Genomic DNA, 19,648 nt, shown 5'->3' on the forward strand with positions numbered 1-19,648 from the left:
GCAAGAATAGCAGTAAAGTGAGTCGTCACCTTTTTGCTGGTAGAGCGTTTTGCCTTGAGTTTGTAAAAAATGCAACATCTGTGGAATGCAATAAAGTTAAGCATAATAAAATGAGGGGTGCCTGCCTATAATGCATCATCATCAGAAAGAAAAAATAGGAAAATAAAGAAAGCTTTAAAGAATATATTTTTAAATCACTTCATTTTACCACTCATGTTTCTATGGACATAAATACAGCCATAGACATGTTTTAAAAAATTAGAATCATACTGCATATTTGCTTTTTAAAATATTATCATTTAATATCACATCATATACCATTTAAATGTTCTTGAAGAACAAGTTAAGTTAGTTACATAAGTTAATGGTAGTATGTACCAAAAATACTTAACCATCCCATTGTTCTATGGTTAAGCCTGTTCAACTTGTTACTATTCTTGCAAAAAAAATACAAAAGAATTGACTGCAAAATACAAACAGAAAATGATAAGTAGAAAAACCAATACATGTTGGTGCGTCTACAAAATGTACTTCCTATATCAAATTCCTTGTTAAATATAATTCACAAACATGTTTTGTTACATTCGGAAACAACTTGCCAGTTGAGTTCCTTCAGTCTGCAGGATTTCTGAATATGCACATAGTGAGTTATCAGAGCCTAATGGAAATCGACAAAGCCACATGACTGCAAGGCAAATGCCATATGATCTCACTTATATGCAGAATCTAAGGACCACAATAATCTGATGAATGAAATAGAATCAGAGGCCTGGACACATGGAACAGGCTGACAGTTGTCAGAAGAGTGAGAAGACTGAAGGAAAGGTGAAGGGATTGGCCAAAAAAAAAAAAAAAAAAGTAAACATGTAACACATAGACCAGTGATGGGCAATCTTTTGAGCTTGGTGTGTCAAAATTCGCCAAAAAACCGAGCATAACTCAGGTGTCACTTTGAGAAAACAACCATAATTTCGCGATATTTATAAATAACAAAAATGTATAATTGTCATATATAACTGTATTTAATAAACCAAAAACTAATTATTTAATTTACCTGTTTAGTGACTTCTTTGTTCATCTGTCAGTTGGTTTCTTTTGTTGGTCTTTTTTTTTTTTGGTCTTGATATTATTTAACTTGTGTGGGGTGCCGTGAACTAAGATAAGTGAGGGAGAGGGGGAATTCTTTAACTAACCTGCCTTTTAGTGACTTTTTTGTTGCTGAATTTCATTGGCTAAATCTTTAATTGAAGGTTGGTATTTTGTACACTTCAAGCCCAAGCAAGTGCTACTAACTTCATCTGTCAATCTGTTTCTTTTGTTGGTTTTGATATTATTTAACACTGAGAATAAGGTCTCACAAAAGTACATAGAGGGAAAAATTATGAGTAAAGCTATTGTTTTATTTTTCAGGGTGCTAAAAGTGTCTGGTAATCGGTTCCAGGCACTCCAAATTTCCTGTTCATAGTGGCAACTCCTCTTGATTCTCCAAGCGGCACCTTTCCAGATTCTCAAGCTTTGACCTCAAGTCGACAAATACCTGAGCCCAGCTGCTGTCTTGAAATTCTGCAAGTTGCATCTTATGTAAATTAAGATGGCTGCCACTATTTCTAATGGGAAATGGCACAGGCCCTCCATAGCACAGGCCCTCGCCTCTCCCAGCCTCCCCCTCACTTATCTCAGTAATGATGGTCAATTAGAAACCCATGACACCCCAGAACAGTAGATTGGATGATAGTTGCTATGGTTATGTGGTTGCTGGTAATGGTGATCACAGGGCCCCCAGAGATGCGTCCCCCACGGCATTCCACTGCTCCGCCAGCTGGAAGTGAGGTCAAAGATCCCCTAACAACCTAACGTCCTAACTGAAAGTCCCAGAACTAGATGCTCTGTGCTGGAGTTCTGTTTTTTTGGCCTACAGACCTCCAGCATAGAGTGTCTGCACTAAGCAAATGTTTTATCCTTGGCTACTGCACCTGGCTGTGCAGGAACCAAGGATGAAACGTCCTTCTCGGCATGCGGCCCCATACTTCTCTAGTATGCGGCCGCGTGTCATAGAAAATGGCTATGTGTCAGTGCTGACACGCGTGTCATAGGTTCGCCATCACAGACACAGACAACAGTGTGGCCATAGCCAGAGGGAGAGTGGAGTGGGGTCAAGGTGGAGGTGGGCAAAGGGCCGGAGGGGTGGGGGAAGGGACAGAAAGAGACTTTGGGGCCTGATTGGGGTGGAGGGTGCACAATGCAGTAGGCAGATGGTGTCTTATTAAACTGTACACTTGAAACCTGTGTGGTTTCGCGAACCGAGGTCATCCCAATAAATCCAATTAACTAATTTTAAAAAAACTTCCAATAAAGAAGCAAATTTTATAAAGGATGTGGTTGCATTTAATATTGGGTGCAGAGTCAGCCCATAAGAGAGCCCGGCATCTGCAAAGCTGTCAAACAGCCGGGCTCTGTGCCTGCCCCCCTCCAAGCACCTGCATCCTCTCCTCGGAGTCAGCCACGCAGACGCTCGGGCTCATCCCAGACCGACCGCATCAGAATCTGCCTGTCCACTAGACCCCGCCGCCCGCCAGTGTTCCCCGCGCACGACAGCGCTCCAGAAGCCCCTGCACCACAGGGGACGCCGTGGGCCAGCTCCCCGCAGATGCTCCACGAGTCACCACGCCGCGCACGCGGCACCCTGCAGACAGCTGCCGAGATGCCACCAACTCTGAAGTCCGTCCCTTCGCAGAGACGGGGGACCCTCTCGTCTCTGCGCATCTGGGCGCCGCTCCCACTCGGGGCTGCGGCCCACACGGGCATTGTGATGCGGAGACAGCACGCGCAGGCCCGGCGGGCTTGAGTGGGACTGCCCATCACCTGGGCGCACCTTCCCGAGTCCGTTTGGAAACCGAGTAGGCACCGAGGGCTGCTAACACTGCGTGACTTGATCTGGCGCGCGCCGCTGGCTGCACAGACAGCAGCTCTTCCCCTCCCACGCAGCGACGACCCAGGCGACGCCCGGCGTCCCGAGCCCAAGAGCGTGCAGAGAACTATTTGCCAACAAAGGAGAGCAGTTTGCAAGGGGTGGAGCCTGGAAGCCAGCTACCGCGAGAAGTGGTCTTCCGGATACCGCGGAGGCTCTGACAAACGCAGGCGCATTACAGCTTCCGCCCGCCGCGAAGGTGGCGACCACCGGGAGAGGCGGGGCCGGGCCTCTGGCTCAAAGCTCGCGAGACTTGGACGCAGCGCCGCCGCCACTTCTTCCTGCAAGAGGCCGGAAGTGCGGCGCGAGAGGCTTCGCTGTGTCCTGGTTCCCGTAGCGCGGCCTCGGGTCCTTCCTCGTCTCGCTGGCCGTGGGCCGAGGTGATGGGGGACTCCAACGAGGCTGGGGCCGAGGCTCCGCCGGCCGAGGCCGGCGCTCGCGGAGGACTCCGCCTCCTATCCCCGGGAGAGCCCGAGGAACCCTCCGCACAGGTGAGCCCGTCGCGGGGCGGGAGCGCAGGGCTGCGGGGCCGCAGGCCCGTTCCGCCGGGGAGACAGGGCTGTCACGGCCCCGGCAGCGCCCCAGAGCGGGGTGCTACCCTCTGTGCCTGTCGTCAGCCGTCGGGGGCCTCCTGGCAGGTCATTTGTACCGGCAGCAGCCCCGGCCTTCCCCGCACACCGGCGGTCAGTCCCCGGGAGGCGGGGTGGACACCGACTCTGCTGCCCGGGCCTGGAAGTCCGTGCTTCCGACATGTGGCCCAGCCGTGCGGGGCAGAGAGGAGGTGCCGGGGAGCGGCTCCCCGCGGGCGGGCGGGCGAGGACGGCCGTCGTGCCAGGAGGGGGCCCGGGCTGCGGGGCCGAAGGGGGACGCGTGAGCGCGGGCGCTGGGCTTGCACGGGGGCGTGCAGGCGATGGTCGCGGGGGGTCCTGTCTGGTCCGGTCCGGCCGGGCTTGGCTCGGCCGCAAAGCTGCAGGCTCGGGGAGTTCGTGCACGGACGCATCGATTTTGCTTAAAAAACAACTACAAAGGAAAAAGAAAGCCCTAGACGCCTTACCACGAGCTGCTTTCTAAACGATGTACGTACGTAATTGAGCTTAAGGAGCATTTCTGATTGCCCGCAGAGGTTTAGCAAACGCTGTCTTTAGTTACCGTCATAGTCTTGCCCATCCTTGGCCGCTGCACTCTCCAGGTCGATTGGTTCTTGTTTCCCCGCCGATCACCGTAGCCATGGTATTCCTCGCTATGTGTGTGTGTGTGTGTGCGCGCGCGCGTTTAATTATGTAAAAAAAAAAAAAAGCTAATTAAATGGGACATGGTACTCACGTTTCTATGTAGCATCCGTTCTGGGGAAGCCTGATGTAGCGGGGTTTTTCTCTTTTTCTTCTTCTTTTTCCCTTTCTCATATAAAAAGGCGGGGTGTTGGTGTTCCACTGGCAGCAGCGCTCACGCGGGCTCCCCCCTCTGTGCCCATCAGGAGTCGGCACTGCTGCTGGGGGGCAGCGAGGTGAAGAGCCGGGCGGTGGTGAAGTACTCCTCCGCCCCGCCACGGGCCGCCTTCGCCCGCCTGGAGGAGAAGACAGACCTGAAACTCCCACCTGCCAACTGGCTGCGAGAGAGTGCCAAGCTAGGGCCGGCGGGGACGACCATCCTTGGCAACAGCAAGAAAAGCAAGCCGTTTTCAAGGTAAACGTCAGTCAGTCGGGGGTGGGGGGGGGTGGGGTGGTATTTTTACCGGTGCCCCAAACCCCTGCTCTCCCAGCACTGGACGCGGATACTTACTTGCTTTCCAGTGTAATGCCCATCCACTGGGTGCAGTTCCTCTCTAGGAAAATGGGTCACCGTTGGCTTTCACAGTCCTATTTTGTCCCCTGAGATAGCATTGTAGTGTAATGTGAAGGTATTGGTTGCAGGTACTTCTTTCAGGTCTGCGTCATGTTTATTGACAAAGCTAAATCTTGACCCCTGAAATTCAATCAGGTGTTTTTGTTTTTTGGTTGTTTTTTTTTCTTTAAGCTGATTTACATACCTTTGAATGTGTGAATAAGAGAGTTAGGGTGACACTCAAGGGGGAAAACCCTTGTGGTTGCCTAATTCGTTCTGTGGAGTCCTGTGGAGTTCTTCATCAAATGGCGGTGTGGTGTCTGGTCTGGAAAAGCCTGATGCGGAAACCCAGCAGGTTGAGTGACTACAGGTTGACACTCGCTGGTGGTGACAGTGGGAAAGGAGGGTGGGATCTTACAGAGAATAATGTAGAAAACCTGTCCACATTCTTGTAGACCATTTAATGTGTGTGGGGTTCTTCTCTTTTTCTCCTCTCAGTGATTGAACCTAAAATAGTTCCACATAACATGTCGCAAGAGTCATAAATACATTAATAACTTATGAGCCAGTAGTTTGGAAATTACACTCAAGGAAAAGTTATATTTGCAGAATGTTGTTTGTAGCAATAGTTCTAATAGCAAAAAGTTGGTAATAGTCCGTATATCTTCTTTCAGAAGAACGGCTTGAAAAATTATATGTGGACACAAACGTTAAGGTGATTTAGATGGTGATTCTATTGACTACAGCTTGTTAAAAGTGCTCATATGCTACTGTTACTTAATTATCATAACAACTCCTTGAGTTAGGTACTATTATATAATTTTCACATAGGAAAACTGAAGCTTAGGAGGGTTAAGTCACTTGCCCAGACCATGTAGCAAATTATCAGAGCATGCTAGCTTTGAATTAGGTGGTCCTAGGTAATAGTTCTGGCCCTCTGCCACTTGCTAACTGAAAAATGCTCACACCAGATGCTTTTCAGTTTTGTAGAATATAAATATGCCTCATGTGGTATCTGGTACATTTTTTTTTTCTTTTCTCCTTTTGACTGAATTGGAGTCATGTGTATTTTTTTTTTCATATGTATCTTTAAAGAGTAGCATTGAATATCACTAGGAACACAGTTCCAGAGACTAAAAGCCTGATGAATGTTTCTGATTTTATTTCTCTTAACTTTCCACCTAAAAAGAATAACGTCTTGAATTAACTGTTTTCTCTTAATTAGAGATTTTTTTTGGGGGGAGGGGTTGTGATTACAAAAATGAAAATAATTGTTAATTGATTTTATTCTAGATGTTTCCTATTGTATCTAGTGATTATTACTATATTTTACCAAATGTAAGATGCCATTAATTGTAAGTAACACCATTGTTTTATATACCACTAAGAAGGGAAAACTAGCCAATGATGATGGTGATTGGCAAACTGATTTCAGAGGTGTCAGAATGTGGAAAGTGTTTCCTAGAAATGGTAAAAGACAGTGTTCTGTTATACACTCTGCCTGCATCATCTTGAGCATGACCTCTGTGGCCTGTGTCCCCTCCGTTAGCTTTGGCATGGCGTACGACTTCATTGACTCGGTCGGGAACGACGTGGACGTTGTCTCTGACTCTGAGGTACGTGTCCTTACTGAGGAATGTGATCGTGTGTGTGTGAGGCACGAGGCGCTTACAGCACACCCCTTTTTGTAGTCTTGAAAAACAGATGAAATAAAACAACTATCTGATTATTGAACACCTTTTTTATTATTACAGTAAAACTTGACTACATCTCCTTTCTTCAGAGAAGAAAGAACAAGCCCTCAAACACTGGCTGTGGTCATAATACTAATATTGATGGTTGTATTTTAAAAATAGGGATTCCAAGTGATGAGGATGTTTGGGATGATTCTGTATGTGACTAGTTGAGAATTAGAAATGATGCTTCTAGCAAAATCTATCATTGCTCCTCAATTGGTCAGTTTTATCTGAAGCTAAGAGCCAAGGTCAGTGCACAGTGTGATCTGTACATACTTAACTTTAGGAAATTCTACATGTAAAACTAAATCTGGGACCATCAGTCAGGTTAACATAGTCTGGCTTGTAAAGTGCAGGTGATTGAGGTTTTCAAGATCTGTCTTTCACGTATTTGTAAAATACAGTTTGTGTATGTAACCTTAGGGAAAAAAGGTTTATTATGCTTTAAAATTGAATGAAGTTTAATGGAAAGCTCCAGAATCACACTAAAAAGATTGTTCTAAACTTCTTTTTCCTCTTAATTTTTGTAAGAACATTAAAAAACTCCTGAAGATCCCGTACAGCAAGTCCCACGTGAGCATGGCCGTGCACCGCATTGGAAGGACCCTCCTGCTGGACGAGCTGGATATTCAGGAGCTCTTTATGAGATCATCACAGGTAATGGGTTTTTTTTGGTGAAAAACAACCTGAAAAGCGTTATTTTAGCAACTTATGTGAAGATAGGATTTTGTTTCAAAGAAAGGCCAAAGTGGGAACATAGTTGAATACTTCAGCAACCGAGAAATGAGAAGTTTCACTGATAATAAAAGAAGTTTTAATAAACTGAAAAGAGAGAAATGGGCAAGAAACTTATTGATACCAATAGCCAGGATTCTTGCAAGGAAAAGGGTAAAGCCAAAGAAGAAAGTTGTGAAAAGTCTGAAGTTTAAGGGACTAGTTTAAATTTTTGAAAAACCCTCTGAGAGCCTCCGTGAAGGAGATTCTCATGAAGCCCGGCTGCTGGGAAATGTGAAAGATGCTAATAACAGAACTATTAGAATTAACTGGTTCTCTTAAAGCAGTGCTCCTCAAACTGCTGGGCAATGGCCGTTTTCCTTCAATGTGTTGATGCGGATGCTGTTGTAGAGAAGGACTATATTGCCGCCTCCCAAGACTTATTCTTTGTTTCTATGCTTAACTTTTCTGGACTGTTTGCAAATAGTTCATTAGGCTGTTCTTTAAAGACTGTTCCTGCAGTGCTTTGGTAAAGGAAGCTACAGTGATTTAAATTGACATTTAAAATAAATGTTTTTCTATTTGAAAAGACCAGGTTCTATCCCAGTCTGTTACATATGTGCTAGCTACTGGCAAAGTCTTGGATGCGACAGTGAGTAACTCCCAGTCCTTGCTTCTTAGCAGCTTACAGTTTGGGGATGATAAGCACACACACAGATAACTTTAATTCAGTGTGCACAGTGGAGCTTATCCAGGCCCTGAAGAACATGGGGAAGGGTCACTCCCCCATCCTGGCGTAGGGAGAGGAGGAAGACAGGGAGGTTTTCTAAAAGGTGGTAGGAACTGAACCTGGAAAGGTAACTGAATATGTATTTATGAAACAGTGTTCAAAAAATAAAGATTATTTCCTATAAAAGGGTAATAAGTAACACGTTTTGACTATAGGTTTGTTGTACTGGTCAATTTCTTATGTTATTCAGACTGGTGATTGGACGTGGCTGAAAGAGTTTTATCAAAGACTTATTGATCAGAAATGGCAAAGGAAGAAAAAGAGCAAAGAGCATTGGTATCAGAAGGCTATTCTTTCCAAGTTTTTATATTACAGGTACTTGGCTACTTGTTTATTTTATCTTAAGAGGGAAAATCAAATTCTGATCTGAAATTTAATTTGAATCCAGTAAAAGCGATAATTTACGGTTTCCCACTATGGTGGCACACGCTGACAGTTCTGTGTGTTCTGTTTCTTTTTAAAAATAATAAGATTCATATTTGATGATAGATAGAGTCTAGTTTTAAAAAGTACTGGACTTCAAGGACCCTAACTTGAATAACAGTGTGCTGTTTTTCACTTCTGGTTTGGTCAGTATCAATGGCGATGGAGCCGCTCAGCCCGTCCCGTCGGCCGCAGAGCAGCAGGAGTCCAGGTCGGATCAGACAAGTGGCTCGGATGGGGCCGCCTGGCCCGCCCCCTTTGAAATGCCTTCTTCTGTCTCTGAAGACCCCATTGCTTCCAGTCAGGTTAGCCAGTACTTAGATGCTAATTCAGTAAACTCATTTAAGAAGACAACCAATTGCTTTGTTAGTAAAAATGGACGGACAGGAGTAAAAAATACTCTTATCAGTTCATGTCTCACCATTAGGAAAAGATACTTCTTTTAGTTTTTCAAGATATTAATAGAATGTACAAGGTATGTTATAAATGGCTAGGTCAGATTTACTAAATAAAATAATCAAAAATACTTTAAAATTTTCATCAGCATTTCAAATAGCTCACCAGCATGTTTGTCAGCACTGATTATTTTCTTAACGTCATAAGAGTATTATAATATACGTATACGGTATTATAATATATACATAAGAGTATTATAATATATAATGTTATATATAAAATATAGCGGTGTGTAGTATGTTTTAAACTTTAGATGTATAGTAAATGCCTATCAAATATTGACTCAGCAACTTGTTTGTAATTTAAGTACTGACCTTAACTTTTAGTCAGATTGTAAGGCCTAAAATTGCTCTTAAGATTTTCTGGATGAAGTTCCTGAGATTTAACCCACATTTTGTTACAAAGCTTTTAGAGAAGAAGAGAGTAGAGTACATTGTCTGTCTTGTCTCTTATATCCTGGTTTCTTCTTATTGCTTGTTTAGTTTTGTCATTGTTTCTGTCAAAGAAAAGAATAATATCGCAGATGTAAATTATACATGTCTGTCTTCAGGAAAATATATTGACAGGTTCGAAGAAGGTAGAAATATGATCTTTTGGTAAATTGTTTTTCCTCTTTCTGTGTGTTCTCATATAGGGGTGGACAAAAGTAGGTTTACAGTTGTTTGTATGGAAAGATATGTGATACGAGAATAAACTGTCTCACGTATCCACAACTGTGAATCTACTTTTGCCCACTCCTGTATTGAAAATTACTCGTCCAGACTGTTGCTGGCTTCACAAATTACAAGGTCACAAGGAAGCAAACACATTTCACTTATTTTAGTTTTAGTAGGTATTAAGATGGAGAAACCTCATTAAACTATTGTAATGAGTTTAAATTTTTCCCAAATTGAGGAAAACTAAGGAAAAGGAAGGAAGTGATCACTGTGCAGGTTGACACGTGGGAACGGCCAGGACGCTGGGCTGTGGTGTGAATGATGGGACGGAGGTGCTGGGAACTAGTGCAGCAAGGTCCCAGGTCCCGGCGTGGGGACTGGTGACACTGGCAGTTTGCTTTGTACTTAGTCATTATGCTGTATTATTTGTTTTACACACTTTCCTGCATGTGATTCTATTTCACCAAAGGAATTTTTAAAAATTCTTTTAGTATTCCTTGACTTCAAAGCCCCTGTGTTACAAAAAGACACATAGGAAAAATACCAATTTCCTAGCACTCTTGTTCCCTCCCCCGTCTGTCCTTACCTGGTTTGGGGATCAGGATGAGTGACTTGGGAGGCTTTTGAGACTCTGGACTTGCACATGGAGGAAGTGAGCTGGCATCTCATTCAGGCCGGGTGTGCCATGTGCTTTATACCATGTGTCTGTGTCCATGTACACTTCCTCCTGGGAGCTGCGTGTGTACTGAGTGTTGACAGTGTCATTTACTCATGATAAAGTAGAGCTCATAAAGCATGGATGTCTGTCCGTGGTCACACAGCTGGTGAGGTTCAGGCTAGGGTTCAAACCCTGGTCTTTGAGCTAGGCTCCCTTGTATCTGTGGTGCCCACACATGTAGAAGGGCCACGGAGCAGTCAGAGTGCCTTAGCCAAGGCGTGTTCCCCAGAAGAGCTGGCTTGCCATAGACATAATCTGTTTCAGAATATTTTTATAACATACAGTCTAAATTTCAGCATTTGGAGATTTATTTTTGTTTGTAAGCCATCACCTCATGAATTCTTGTTCTCCGAACCTAACTGCTAGTCTGGGGCTGGGTTATGCAGTAATAGAGTTGCTGTGTCTTCGATGTGGCCATAGGGCCCCATGTTTATTTAGAACATGATAACCTAGAGAGAGCTCCAGCTCCCACTAAAGCAGCTTCCTGGGAAGTATTATTTGGGAGTTGGTCCACAGGTTAATAACTGTCTGTGTAAATAAGTAATAAAAAAGTTTGAAGTTCTATTCTTTAAGGAGAAGTCAGGACACTGTAAAAGCACTGGAGATGCACATACACACGCACACACACCGTGTTCACAGTCACAATACTTCCTTCGCAGACGGGTGCTAAGCCTAGCACACACGTGGGATGAGAAGTGACAGTTCATGGAATAAGCTGTGTACATGCACATATGCACGCCCCTCTTGGGGACTGTTGTGGCATTGGCATTAAGGCTTAAAGTAATACAGTATTTCTTAATGGCATCTCTCTTACTGATTGGAAAATTGAGTGATTTACTGAGTTTACTCATTGTCAAAAGTTCCCCTTTCTAAAAACGTTTTCCAAAGTATATTCCACAGAAAGTAAAAAGTGTTCTGAGACTGAAAATGTTGGATTCCACAGAGGTGAAGTAGACGTTTCTACTGCGGAACCTCTTAGAGGCTCTTTTAGTGTTAACGGGCTTACTCTTCAAAAGCAAGTCTGCAGTAAGCAGCATCTGTCCCAGTTTGTCCAGAAATGTTCACCACGTACCCCAGGGACCAGTGTTCTGTGACACACATGAAGAAGTGCAAACCAGAGGCTGTTATCATGGCGGGTATCTCAAAAATATGGTCGGGTTTCTTTTAACTTTGTGATGGTGAGGTAGGCTAAAGAGCAGTGGTATCGAAATTCACCCGGAAAAGAGAACAATTAGAAACTTTGAAAGCTAAACTAATCTTTAATCTCTTTTGAATAAGATCTGAATGTGATTAGCTTGTTATAGCAGCCGTGGTAGCTGAGAGCTGCTGTGAGCCCCCAGGGATGCGAGTTGATATGTCTCAGCCCGGGTTCACAGCGGTCGCAGTGCGGTGTCTGCTTTGAATGCGTGGGTGGTCCTCTTGAACGGTAGACCGTTAATAGGAAATTCTGGCAGCAGCATCATTCCTTATCCTTGCGCTTTTCACAGGGAAGGGAGCCTCTTGAACCCTCTTACATAGTGGGGCATGTGGCCTCAGCCGCCAGAGAACAAAACCTGATTCCTTTATTCAATGACGGGGAGAGCAGTCAGGTATGCTTCTCGTGGGGCCCACATCGAGGCGCCAGGGCCTGTCTACTCCGTGGTGATAGATTCGCCTCAATTGGAGTTCGTAAGGGGAACTCCACTTGGTCCTGAAAGTCGCTCTGAACGTCTCTGCTCTCAGCTCTGTCCCTTCCATTTACATTCTCCTTTGTCCTTTCCTAGTCTCTGGATCAGGGGGGCAAGCTGTGGGTTTCCTGTTACGATTTCATAACCTTTCCTATTTTATTTTAAATCAAAGGGTCTTAAAAATGATTTTGTTCGGAATATTTTGTGGACATTTGAAGACATACATATGTTGGTTGGCTCCAACATGCCTATATTTGGAGGAGGCAGATACCCTGCCGTCAGCTTACGTCTCAGGTAAACCAAAGTTGTGCCCTTTAGAATGTGTCCCTCCTGCTTTCCCTTCTCTGTTGGGGCGGTACCCATCACCTTTTTCTAGTTTTTTCTTTTTATCATCCCCCTTCTGTCACCAGTTGAAATGGCGCAGGAAGGAAGGAGCTGTTTCAGCGAGTGCTGAAAGCCCTAAACCTGGTTTTTGTCTCCGTCCTTGATGAATGGAGTTAAATCTGCCGTACCCGCCTAGTCCGTGTCACCTGCAGTTTATGAAAAGAATACAGATTTATTCGGTTAGTGAGGGAGGTGGTTCCAGCGGCCTGTTAGTGCCTTGGGAGCATTTCCCTTAATGGTGCAGGCGTATGTGTCACGTCAACCAGCGTGGATTCTGACCTGGATGTGTCATGTGTGGTGGTCAGTCTCTCCCCTCAGGCTAAGGAGCGTGCTGCTGGCCCACAGTCACCTGCTGTCTTTTCCACTGTCCCTCCTGAGAACTTCCAGGTATCAGACAGGCAAGCAGAGCTGATGGAAGGTGTTCAGTATGACACGCCACGTGCGCTGTGTGTGCATAGCTCATCAGCTGAGAAAGTTACTTGGCGGTTTCCATCTAGGGAGCATAGCTTAAAATAGTTAAATGAGAAAAATAAGTGTCAGATGATTCATTATGAAACATCTCAATTAAACCAAATAACTCTAGAAATGTATATTTTTAGGGATAACAACAAACCAATTAATGTGCTAACTGGAATTGACTGTTGGTTGGACAACTTGATATGCAATGTACCAGAGCTTGTGATGTGTTTCCATGTAAATGGAATTGTACAGGTAAGACACAGTGTGAGTTTTCTAATAATCCGTCAAGAACAAATTGGTGCAGAGAGTAGCTGATCAAAATTTTTAAGGCCCTTAAAATCTAAGGTGGATTTTTGGCAGGGAAGGTAGCTATAAATAAACTGAAATTTGAGTATTTTCATATTTGAGTTCATAGAATTCTAGATATTACAGGAGTATAATGCTACAGGTGGTTTGGGAGGGGGTCATACATATACTAGACCTATATTTGTAGCCATAGAACTCTAATTTTAATGCCAGGCACCTGAAGTAGTTATTTGACAGTGTCTATAAACAGCGGTCAGTCAGTACACTAATATGTACTCGGTTTATGAAAAGGTTGGGAAAGGCCGCAGTACCTGCAGAAAGTAGATAGCGTACACAGCAAATGGCTGTTGAGCGTGTTCCATTTATGAGGCACTTTGCCCCCATTATAAGTGTTGGGGGACATGAAGAATAAAGTGTGGTCTTTACTCAGAAGGATGCACTCTGGTAGGAACTACAGTGAGCAAAGAGAAAATCGGAGATGATAGATGAAGTATTGGAAGTGTAATACACACATGGGAGTCTGGATGTTTGTAGAAGGGTGAGATCACTTCTGTTATGATCTGAAAGACAGACTCCCTGGAAGAAGTGACATTTGAACTGGGTCTTGAATGATAGGTAGCATCCCAAGAATAAGAGGTGGCTTTTAAGATGAGTGTTAGTAAATGAGGGATTGGTAATAAGTCCAGCTAGGGAATACAGGAATCCTGTAGCAGAATAGCAGAAAGATTGGGAAAGTCATAGCCAAGTAGTAGAGAGCCTTGGAGGCTGAGCTGAGGAGTTTCGACTCGGTTTGGTTGGTTATCTGGAACCAGTGGCAGCTTTGCATCAGGGATGTGAAATGACTGTTGGAATATTAATTTGGAGCTGTCATGGAGTACAGGCTGGGAGGCATGCAATGTAATTAATGTACTCATACTATATGATGTTCTCACACTCAGTCAATTCTAAGAGTCGATAGCAGCCGGGCTAGTGGTTTATTGAGTGCATTTTTGTCCCAAGCACTGTGCTAAGTGCTTTTCAGGTGTTCCCTTATTGGTTGCTTGTATTGGCTCTTAGCTGTCTGTGTGCTGTTACTCCTTTATGATGGAGAGGGAAACGTGAGGATCAGGGAGCTCAAGTGAGTCACACAGAGCCACCTTGCTAGTAAATGGTGGTGTCAGTGTGACTGAGATCATGCATTTAACATTGTACTGCAGCCCAGCAATGCTTAAACTGCAGTGTGCATAGATTCCCCTGTGAACTCTTTAAAAATCCACTTGCTTGGACCCATTGTATTTCAGAATGGATGAGAGCTTTAAGGTTCTGATTTGCACCCTTGGTTGGAAACCACTGTTACACTGTCACCCTAAAAGGCAGCATTTAATGTGAGATTGTGAGTGAGGAGAAGGAAGGGCCAAAGGAAATTCCAGGGTTCAGGGGTTCAGAGACTAGATTCATGGTGGTTTCATTGCCTGAGATGGGGATGTCCAATTGGTTTAGGCGAGAAAGGTGTTATGTCTGTTTTATCATGTGCTCAGTTTGAGGAAAGCGTTAGAATGCCCAGTGAGCCTTTTGGAGTTGCAGGCAGTAGAGAGGGTGGGCTAGATCCTGCTGGAGTTCATCACTGACGGACGCTGTTGGACTCACACGTTGAGCCTTGCCCCGTGCCGGTGAAAAGGAGAGGGACTTCGGACAGAGGGAGGGGGACCAGAATAATGCTGAGAGGCCAAGATGAACCAGAGAAGGAAAACCAACCTTGGGAGACTGTTTGGTCTTACTTCCCAGTTTATATGAAGTTGCTAGCCTTAGAGTACTTCAGAAAATGTGGTAAGAGGGGTTAGGAAGTGTGAACAGAAGACAGGCTAGAAAACAAATGAGTGTTTTAAAAATAGGGGTAGTAATGTCCATGCAGAGTTACTCTTGTTGCTGCCTCCCCACCTCAGCTCCATTTCTGTGAAGGGATAGGGTCCGTAACTCCAGGGGAGGAGTCGTGTCTCCTGGAGAAACCACCGGGGCACTCCAGTGTTTCAGGGCACACCTGCTGGGTGTGTCTGCCCGGTGTGCTGTCTTCTCCCCGTGAGAGCCACTGGGGTGGACTCGGCGAAGCAGTACCGGGAGGCTTGGCCTGCAGGAGGGCAGAGATGAAACCACGTCTGCATTTGTGGCTCCACATCTGGTGACGACTCTCCCTCGAGAGTTGCTCCTGTTGCGAATCAGCAGCGTTGCCGATGGCTGTGCCAGACCCCATTGGGGTGCTGGAGCTCTAACAAGATGGAAAAGCCCTGGTTCCGTCTCATTCGTGGGCGTGCATCCCTGCTTGCAGGCTTGGCGTGCTTTGCTTGCTCTGTAATAAGAGGGGTTGGTGCCCGGGTGTTCTCTGAAGCTGTCTTCCATCTGTGTTTTACAGAAGTACGAAATGATCAAGACAGAAGAGATCCCCAATCTGGAAAACTCTAATTTTTCTACAAAAGTCATAAAAGACATTGCACAGAATATTTTATCGTTTCTGAAATCTAATTGTACCAAAGAAGGACATACCTATTGGCTATTTAAAGGTGAGCTAATTCTCAAATGAATAACAGTTGATTTGAGTGACTGCTAGAAAATGAGGTTGCTTGGTCGGTCTGTTTTTCAGCAAGCGGCAGCGACATAGTGAAGCTCTACGACCTCACCACTCTCTGCGAAGAAACTGAAGACAAGTACCAAAACCCGTTCACGATGCCGGTGGCTGTTCTCTTGTATAAGTGAGTGCTGGCAGGAGTGGAAATGGGAAGTGGCCTTTTCTAAAACTTCCACGTGGACAGCCACACCATCGAAGCTGATTAAATACATTAGGTTTTCATAGCCTGACAAAGTGTATATGTGTATACGCAATACAGAGTATACCAAAATACACTTGGGGTGGGGGGTAAAATACAGTACTTCGTTGTGGCTACGGCCCTCAGTTATGTTGGGAGGAAAGGGGAGCACGCGTAGACTTGAGGCTTTCAGAGAGAGATGGATGTATGGGGAATAAAGTTGACATGTACTTTTCTTTTAGAGTTGCTTGCAACATGATGATGAAGAAAAATCAAAATAAGAAACACTATGGGACCATCAGAACATTGCTTCTTAACTGTGTTAAATTGTTGGACAAAAGCAGACATCCTCAAGTAAGATGAACATTTCTATGCTCTGAAAAACACGCTAGCGTCTGATGGAGAACTGTTACCTACCAGACCTCAAAGCCCCTCACCCCGTCTGTGGCTTTCCTCCCTGTGGTGGCCAGGAACCACACGTGCCTATTGAGTACTGAAAATGTGCTCACCTCTGGATTGAGATGTGCTTTAACTGTAAAATAACACTGAATTGGAAGATTGTGTGTTTCTACATATTACTTATTTGTTGAATGATGTTAAAATTAAGTTAACCAGATTTTTAATGTGGTCATTAGAAAATTTAAAATTTTCTCTGTGGCTCCTGTCATGTTCCTCTTGAGTGATGCTGTCCTGTTATGTGGAGCTCGTGTGTGGTGCTTTTTCCTGTTTTCTCATGACTTGGAGATGGGAATCTGTTTTGTAGGATCTTCAGATCTGTTTGCATAAATAGGTCTTCTTAATCACTGTTAGCTTAAATAAGGTTCACGTCCCATTCCTCAGTATATGATAAGATCATCTTCTAAAATACCCTCTCAGTCACGGGCTCCCCAACTCTACACCACGTGTACCCACAGTTGTCCAAGTTAGACAACTGAGTGTTTTGATGAGAGGACAATTGTAGCCTTTTTAAATCAGAAAAGGTCTGTAGTGTGCACAATTTCTTCTTTAAAGATCCAAGTTAATATTTATTGTAGCCATGTCCAGTTTAGAGATAGTTTATCCTAGAGACCAAAACAAGAGAAAACTGTTTTTGCAGCGGCTTTTAGTGGATATTGAATAGTTAGAAAGTGGTGTGTTAGAAATATATGTTACGTGTCTGTGATTAAGAATCACTTTAGTAACAAGTAGTAGAGTGGAGTAAATAGTATATAAACCTGCCCATCCTAAGAGATGCCATGATGGACTCGCCCCTCGTTTAGCATGTGGGAGGTGTTCCCCTGGAACCATAGATCGCATGGTAGATCTCAGTTCCCTGTTAAACTTGGTGATTTATAGCTATGGAGTGAAATACTGGTTTCTCAGTAGATAGGATACTTGATAATATAGTTAAGACACTCTGTGCCTGAGAACTTTGTCTCCAGTGAAATATAGTTGTCACCTTTTTTTAGAGTGAGAGCTGGGGATGGAATAATTTTGGAAAATAAACATATCCACCCTGAGACTTTGACAGAGGACATTCAGAGTATGGTAACCTTGAATCACTGGGGACACTTCTGTGCATATTACAGTCTGTGGTAGAAACAGCCTGTTTGAGAGTCTCCTAAAACTTGTTAGTGCAGTAGTAAAAGTCCACTTTAGAATGCTCAAGTCTGATGACACACATATTTTTTTCTTTTTATAAGATTATTGCTTCAGCCAATTACATGCTTTCAGAACTTTTTCAATTGGATGAACCTAAAAAGGAAGAAAGTTCAGAATCTCCCTTCAACGAGAATTCTGATGAAAGTTACAGTGAAGAGGAGGAGGAAATGGGGGACAGCGATGAGAACGGGTCCCACAGCACCGGTTCCGACCCTCCGGACGACAGCAAGGCGGTGGCTATCATTAAGTCTGTTGGCGAGCTGTCGGTTCCAGAAAAATACAAATCCATTCATCAGATCAGAGTGAGTGAGCATGAGTAAATCTGTACTGAAGTGGTACCAGTGGAGAAATGGACAGCTGTTCATTAAGTAGTTAGCCTCTCAGATGGCATTGCTGCAGTCAGTCCTTCGTGGTCCAGGGTCTCGTGGTCATTAGCTTTATGAATTCTAAAACTTGGTTTTATAATTGTCCCAGGGTAACTGACCCAGGGTAAAAGATCGCATGTGAACTTTTGGTGGACAGCTATGTAAAGCACACATCAGTGTATCAATGTGTATGTGGGAGATTTTCCTTTCCAGTCACCAGTCGTAGTGGGGGGGGGGGTGATCCGTATGTGCTACAGGAGAGTCCTTTCTCAGTGACTCGGCCACGTCATTCAGGTGGAACGTGTCTCTGGCCGGCTCAAGGCCCGGTAGACCCAAACAGCTTCCTGCTCTCCAGGTTTCCGTTGCTGTGGAATGTGTTGCCTGTCCTCCCACCAGTCTTTTTCAGGCAGTTCGCTGCTGTTCCAGCCACCTAAACTGTAATTACGTGTAGTCCCGCCTCCCTGGGATCAGATCCGAGTCAGCCTTAAAAGAGTGCTGGCTGTTCCTTGAACTGAAATATAGTCAATTGTAGATACTTTTAATCTAAGCTCTGAGTTTAACTTTCAGATGGAAACTTGATATTGCAATAGGTTTATAGGGGACTCCTCTGTCCCCCTAAAGCAGGGGCCCCAAACTTTTTACACAGGGGGCCAGTTCACTGTTCCTCAGACCGTTGGAGGGCCGGACTATAAAAAAAACTATGAACAAATCGCTATGCACACTGCACATATCTTATTTTAAAGTAAAAAAACAAAACGGGAACAAATACAATATTTAAAATAAAGAACAAGTAGATTTTTTTTTAATTTTTATTTTTACAGGAACAGAGAGAGAGTCAGAGAGAGGGATAGATAGGGACAGACAGGAACAGAGAGAGATGAGAAGCATCAATCATCAGTTTCTCGTTGCAACACCTTAGTTGTTCATTGATTGCTTTCTCATATGTGCCTTGACCGTGGGCCTTCAGCAGACCGAGTAACCCCTTGCTCGAGCCATCGACCCTGGGATCAAGCTGGCGAGTTTTTTGCTCAAGCCAGATAAGCCTGTGCTCAAGCTGGAGACCTCGGGGTCTCGAACCTAGGTCCTTCCACATCCCAGTCCGATGCTCTATCCACTGCGCCACCTCCTGGTCAGGCAGAACAAGTAAATTTAAATCAACAAACTGACCAGTATTTCAATGGGAACTATGCTCCTCTCACTGCCACCAGTGAAAGAGGTGCCCCTTCCGGAAGTGCGGTGGGGACAGGATAAATGGCCTCAGGAGGCTGCAGTTTGGGGACCCCTGCTCTAAAGCATCGTCTATCTTTCTCACCCTCTCTCCTTTCACTTCCCCACATGTACTCGCACCATGCACCTCCTCTTCTGTCTCTCAAACTCATCGACCTCATGCCCGTCACAGGGCATTGGCATTCGCAGTTCCTTGTGCCGGAACTTGGCCTACCCCAGATCTTCTCATGACTGCCTTTTTCTACGCCTCCCGTCTTGACTGGCGTGTCCTCTCCTCCAGGAGACCTCCCCTGGCCACTCCAGCCAGAGCATGCTCTGTCCGCTCCTCTGCAGAGGAGTCTGTACCTGAAGTTCTTGTATCTGCCCTTCTCCCCTCACTGGAGTGCAGGCTCCCTGCAGGCGTGCACACATCTTACCACACCTCAGACACATCACGGGAGCTTGTTGGGTGCTTGGCTGAGTGACTGCAGGAGGGGTTGCTTCCTGCCCATCTGAATGTCAGTACACCTCCATCATGAACCCCTTGGGAGCATAAAAAAC

General features: G+C 44.8%; 1 protein-coding gene across 4 annotated transcripts in view; it reads left to right on the plus strand.

Moving 5' to 3' along the window:
• Window positions 1-3,239: 3,239 nt before the first annotated feature.
• The window catches only part of EDRF1 (erythroid differentiation regulatory factor 1), a 34,997-nt gene continuing 18,588 nt past the window's right edge, over window positions 3,240-19,648 (plus strand). Inside the window, exons 1-13 of one of the 4 annotated variants that reach the window (XM_066239922.1) lie at window positions 3,240-3,459; window positions 4,380-4,651; window positions 6,339-6,405; window positions 7,057-7,182; window positions 8,220-8,344; window positions 8,604-8,757; window positions 11,770-11,871; window positions 12,122-12,243; window positions 12,933-13,044; window positions 15,485-15,632; window positions 15,713-15,821; window positions 16,118-16,229; window positions 17,558-17,818. In XM_066239922.1, the coding sequence (XP_066096019.1) occupies window positions 3,352-3,459; window positions 4,380-4,651; window positions 6,339-6,405; window positions 7,057-7,182; window positions 8,220-8,344; window positions 8,604-8,757; window positions 11,770-11,871; window positions 12,122-12,243; window positions 12,933-13,044; window positions 15,485-15,632; window positions 15,713-15,821; window positions 16,118-16,229; window positions 17,558-17,818 (1,818 nt within the window). In that variant the 5' untranslated portion in view covers window positions 3,240-3,351. The remainder of the gene's footprint in view (window positions 3,460-4,379; window positions 4,652-6,338; window positions 6,406-7,056; window positions 7,183-8,219; window positions 8,345-8,603; window positions 8,758-11,769; window positions 11,872-12,121; window positions 12,244-12,932; window positions 13,045-15,484; window positions 15,633-15,712; window positions 15,822-16,117; window positions 16,230-17,557; window positions 17,819-19,648) is intronic. The other 3 variants (XM_066239923.1, XM_066239924.1, XM_066239925.1) reach the window with 3 other exon arrangements.

Source organism: Saccopteryx bilineata, chromosome 7, assembly GCF_036850765.1.
Source record: "Saccopteryx bilineata isolate mSacBil1 chromosome 7, mSacBil1_pri_phased_curated, whole genome shotgun sequence".
Classification (NCBI taxonomy): Eukaryota; Metazoa; Chordata; class Mammalia; order Chiroptera; family Emballonuridae; genus Saccopteryx; species Saccopteryx bilineata.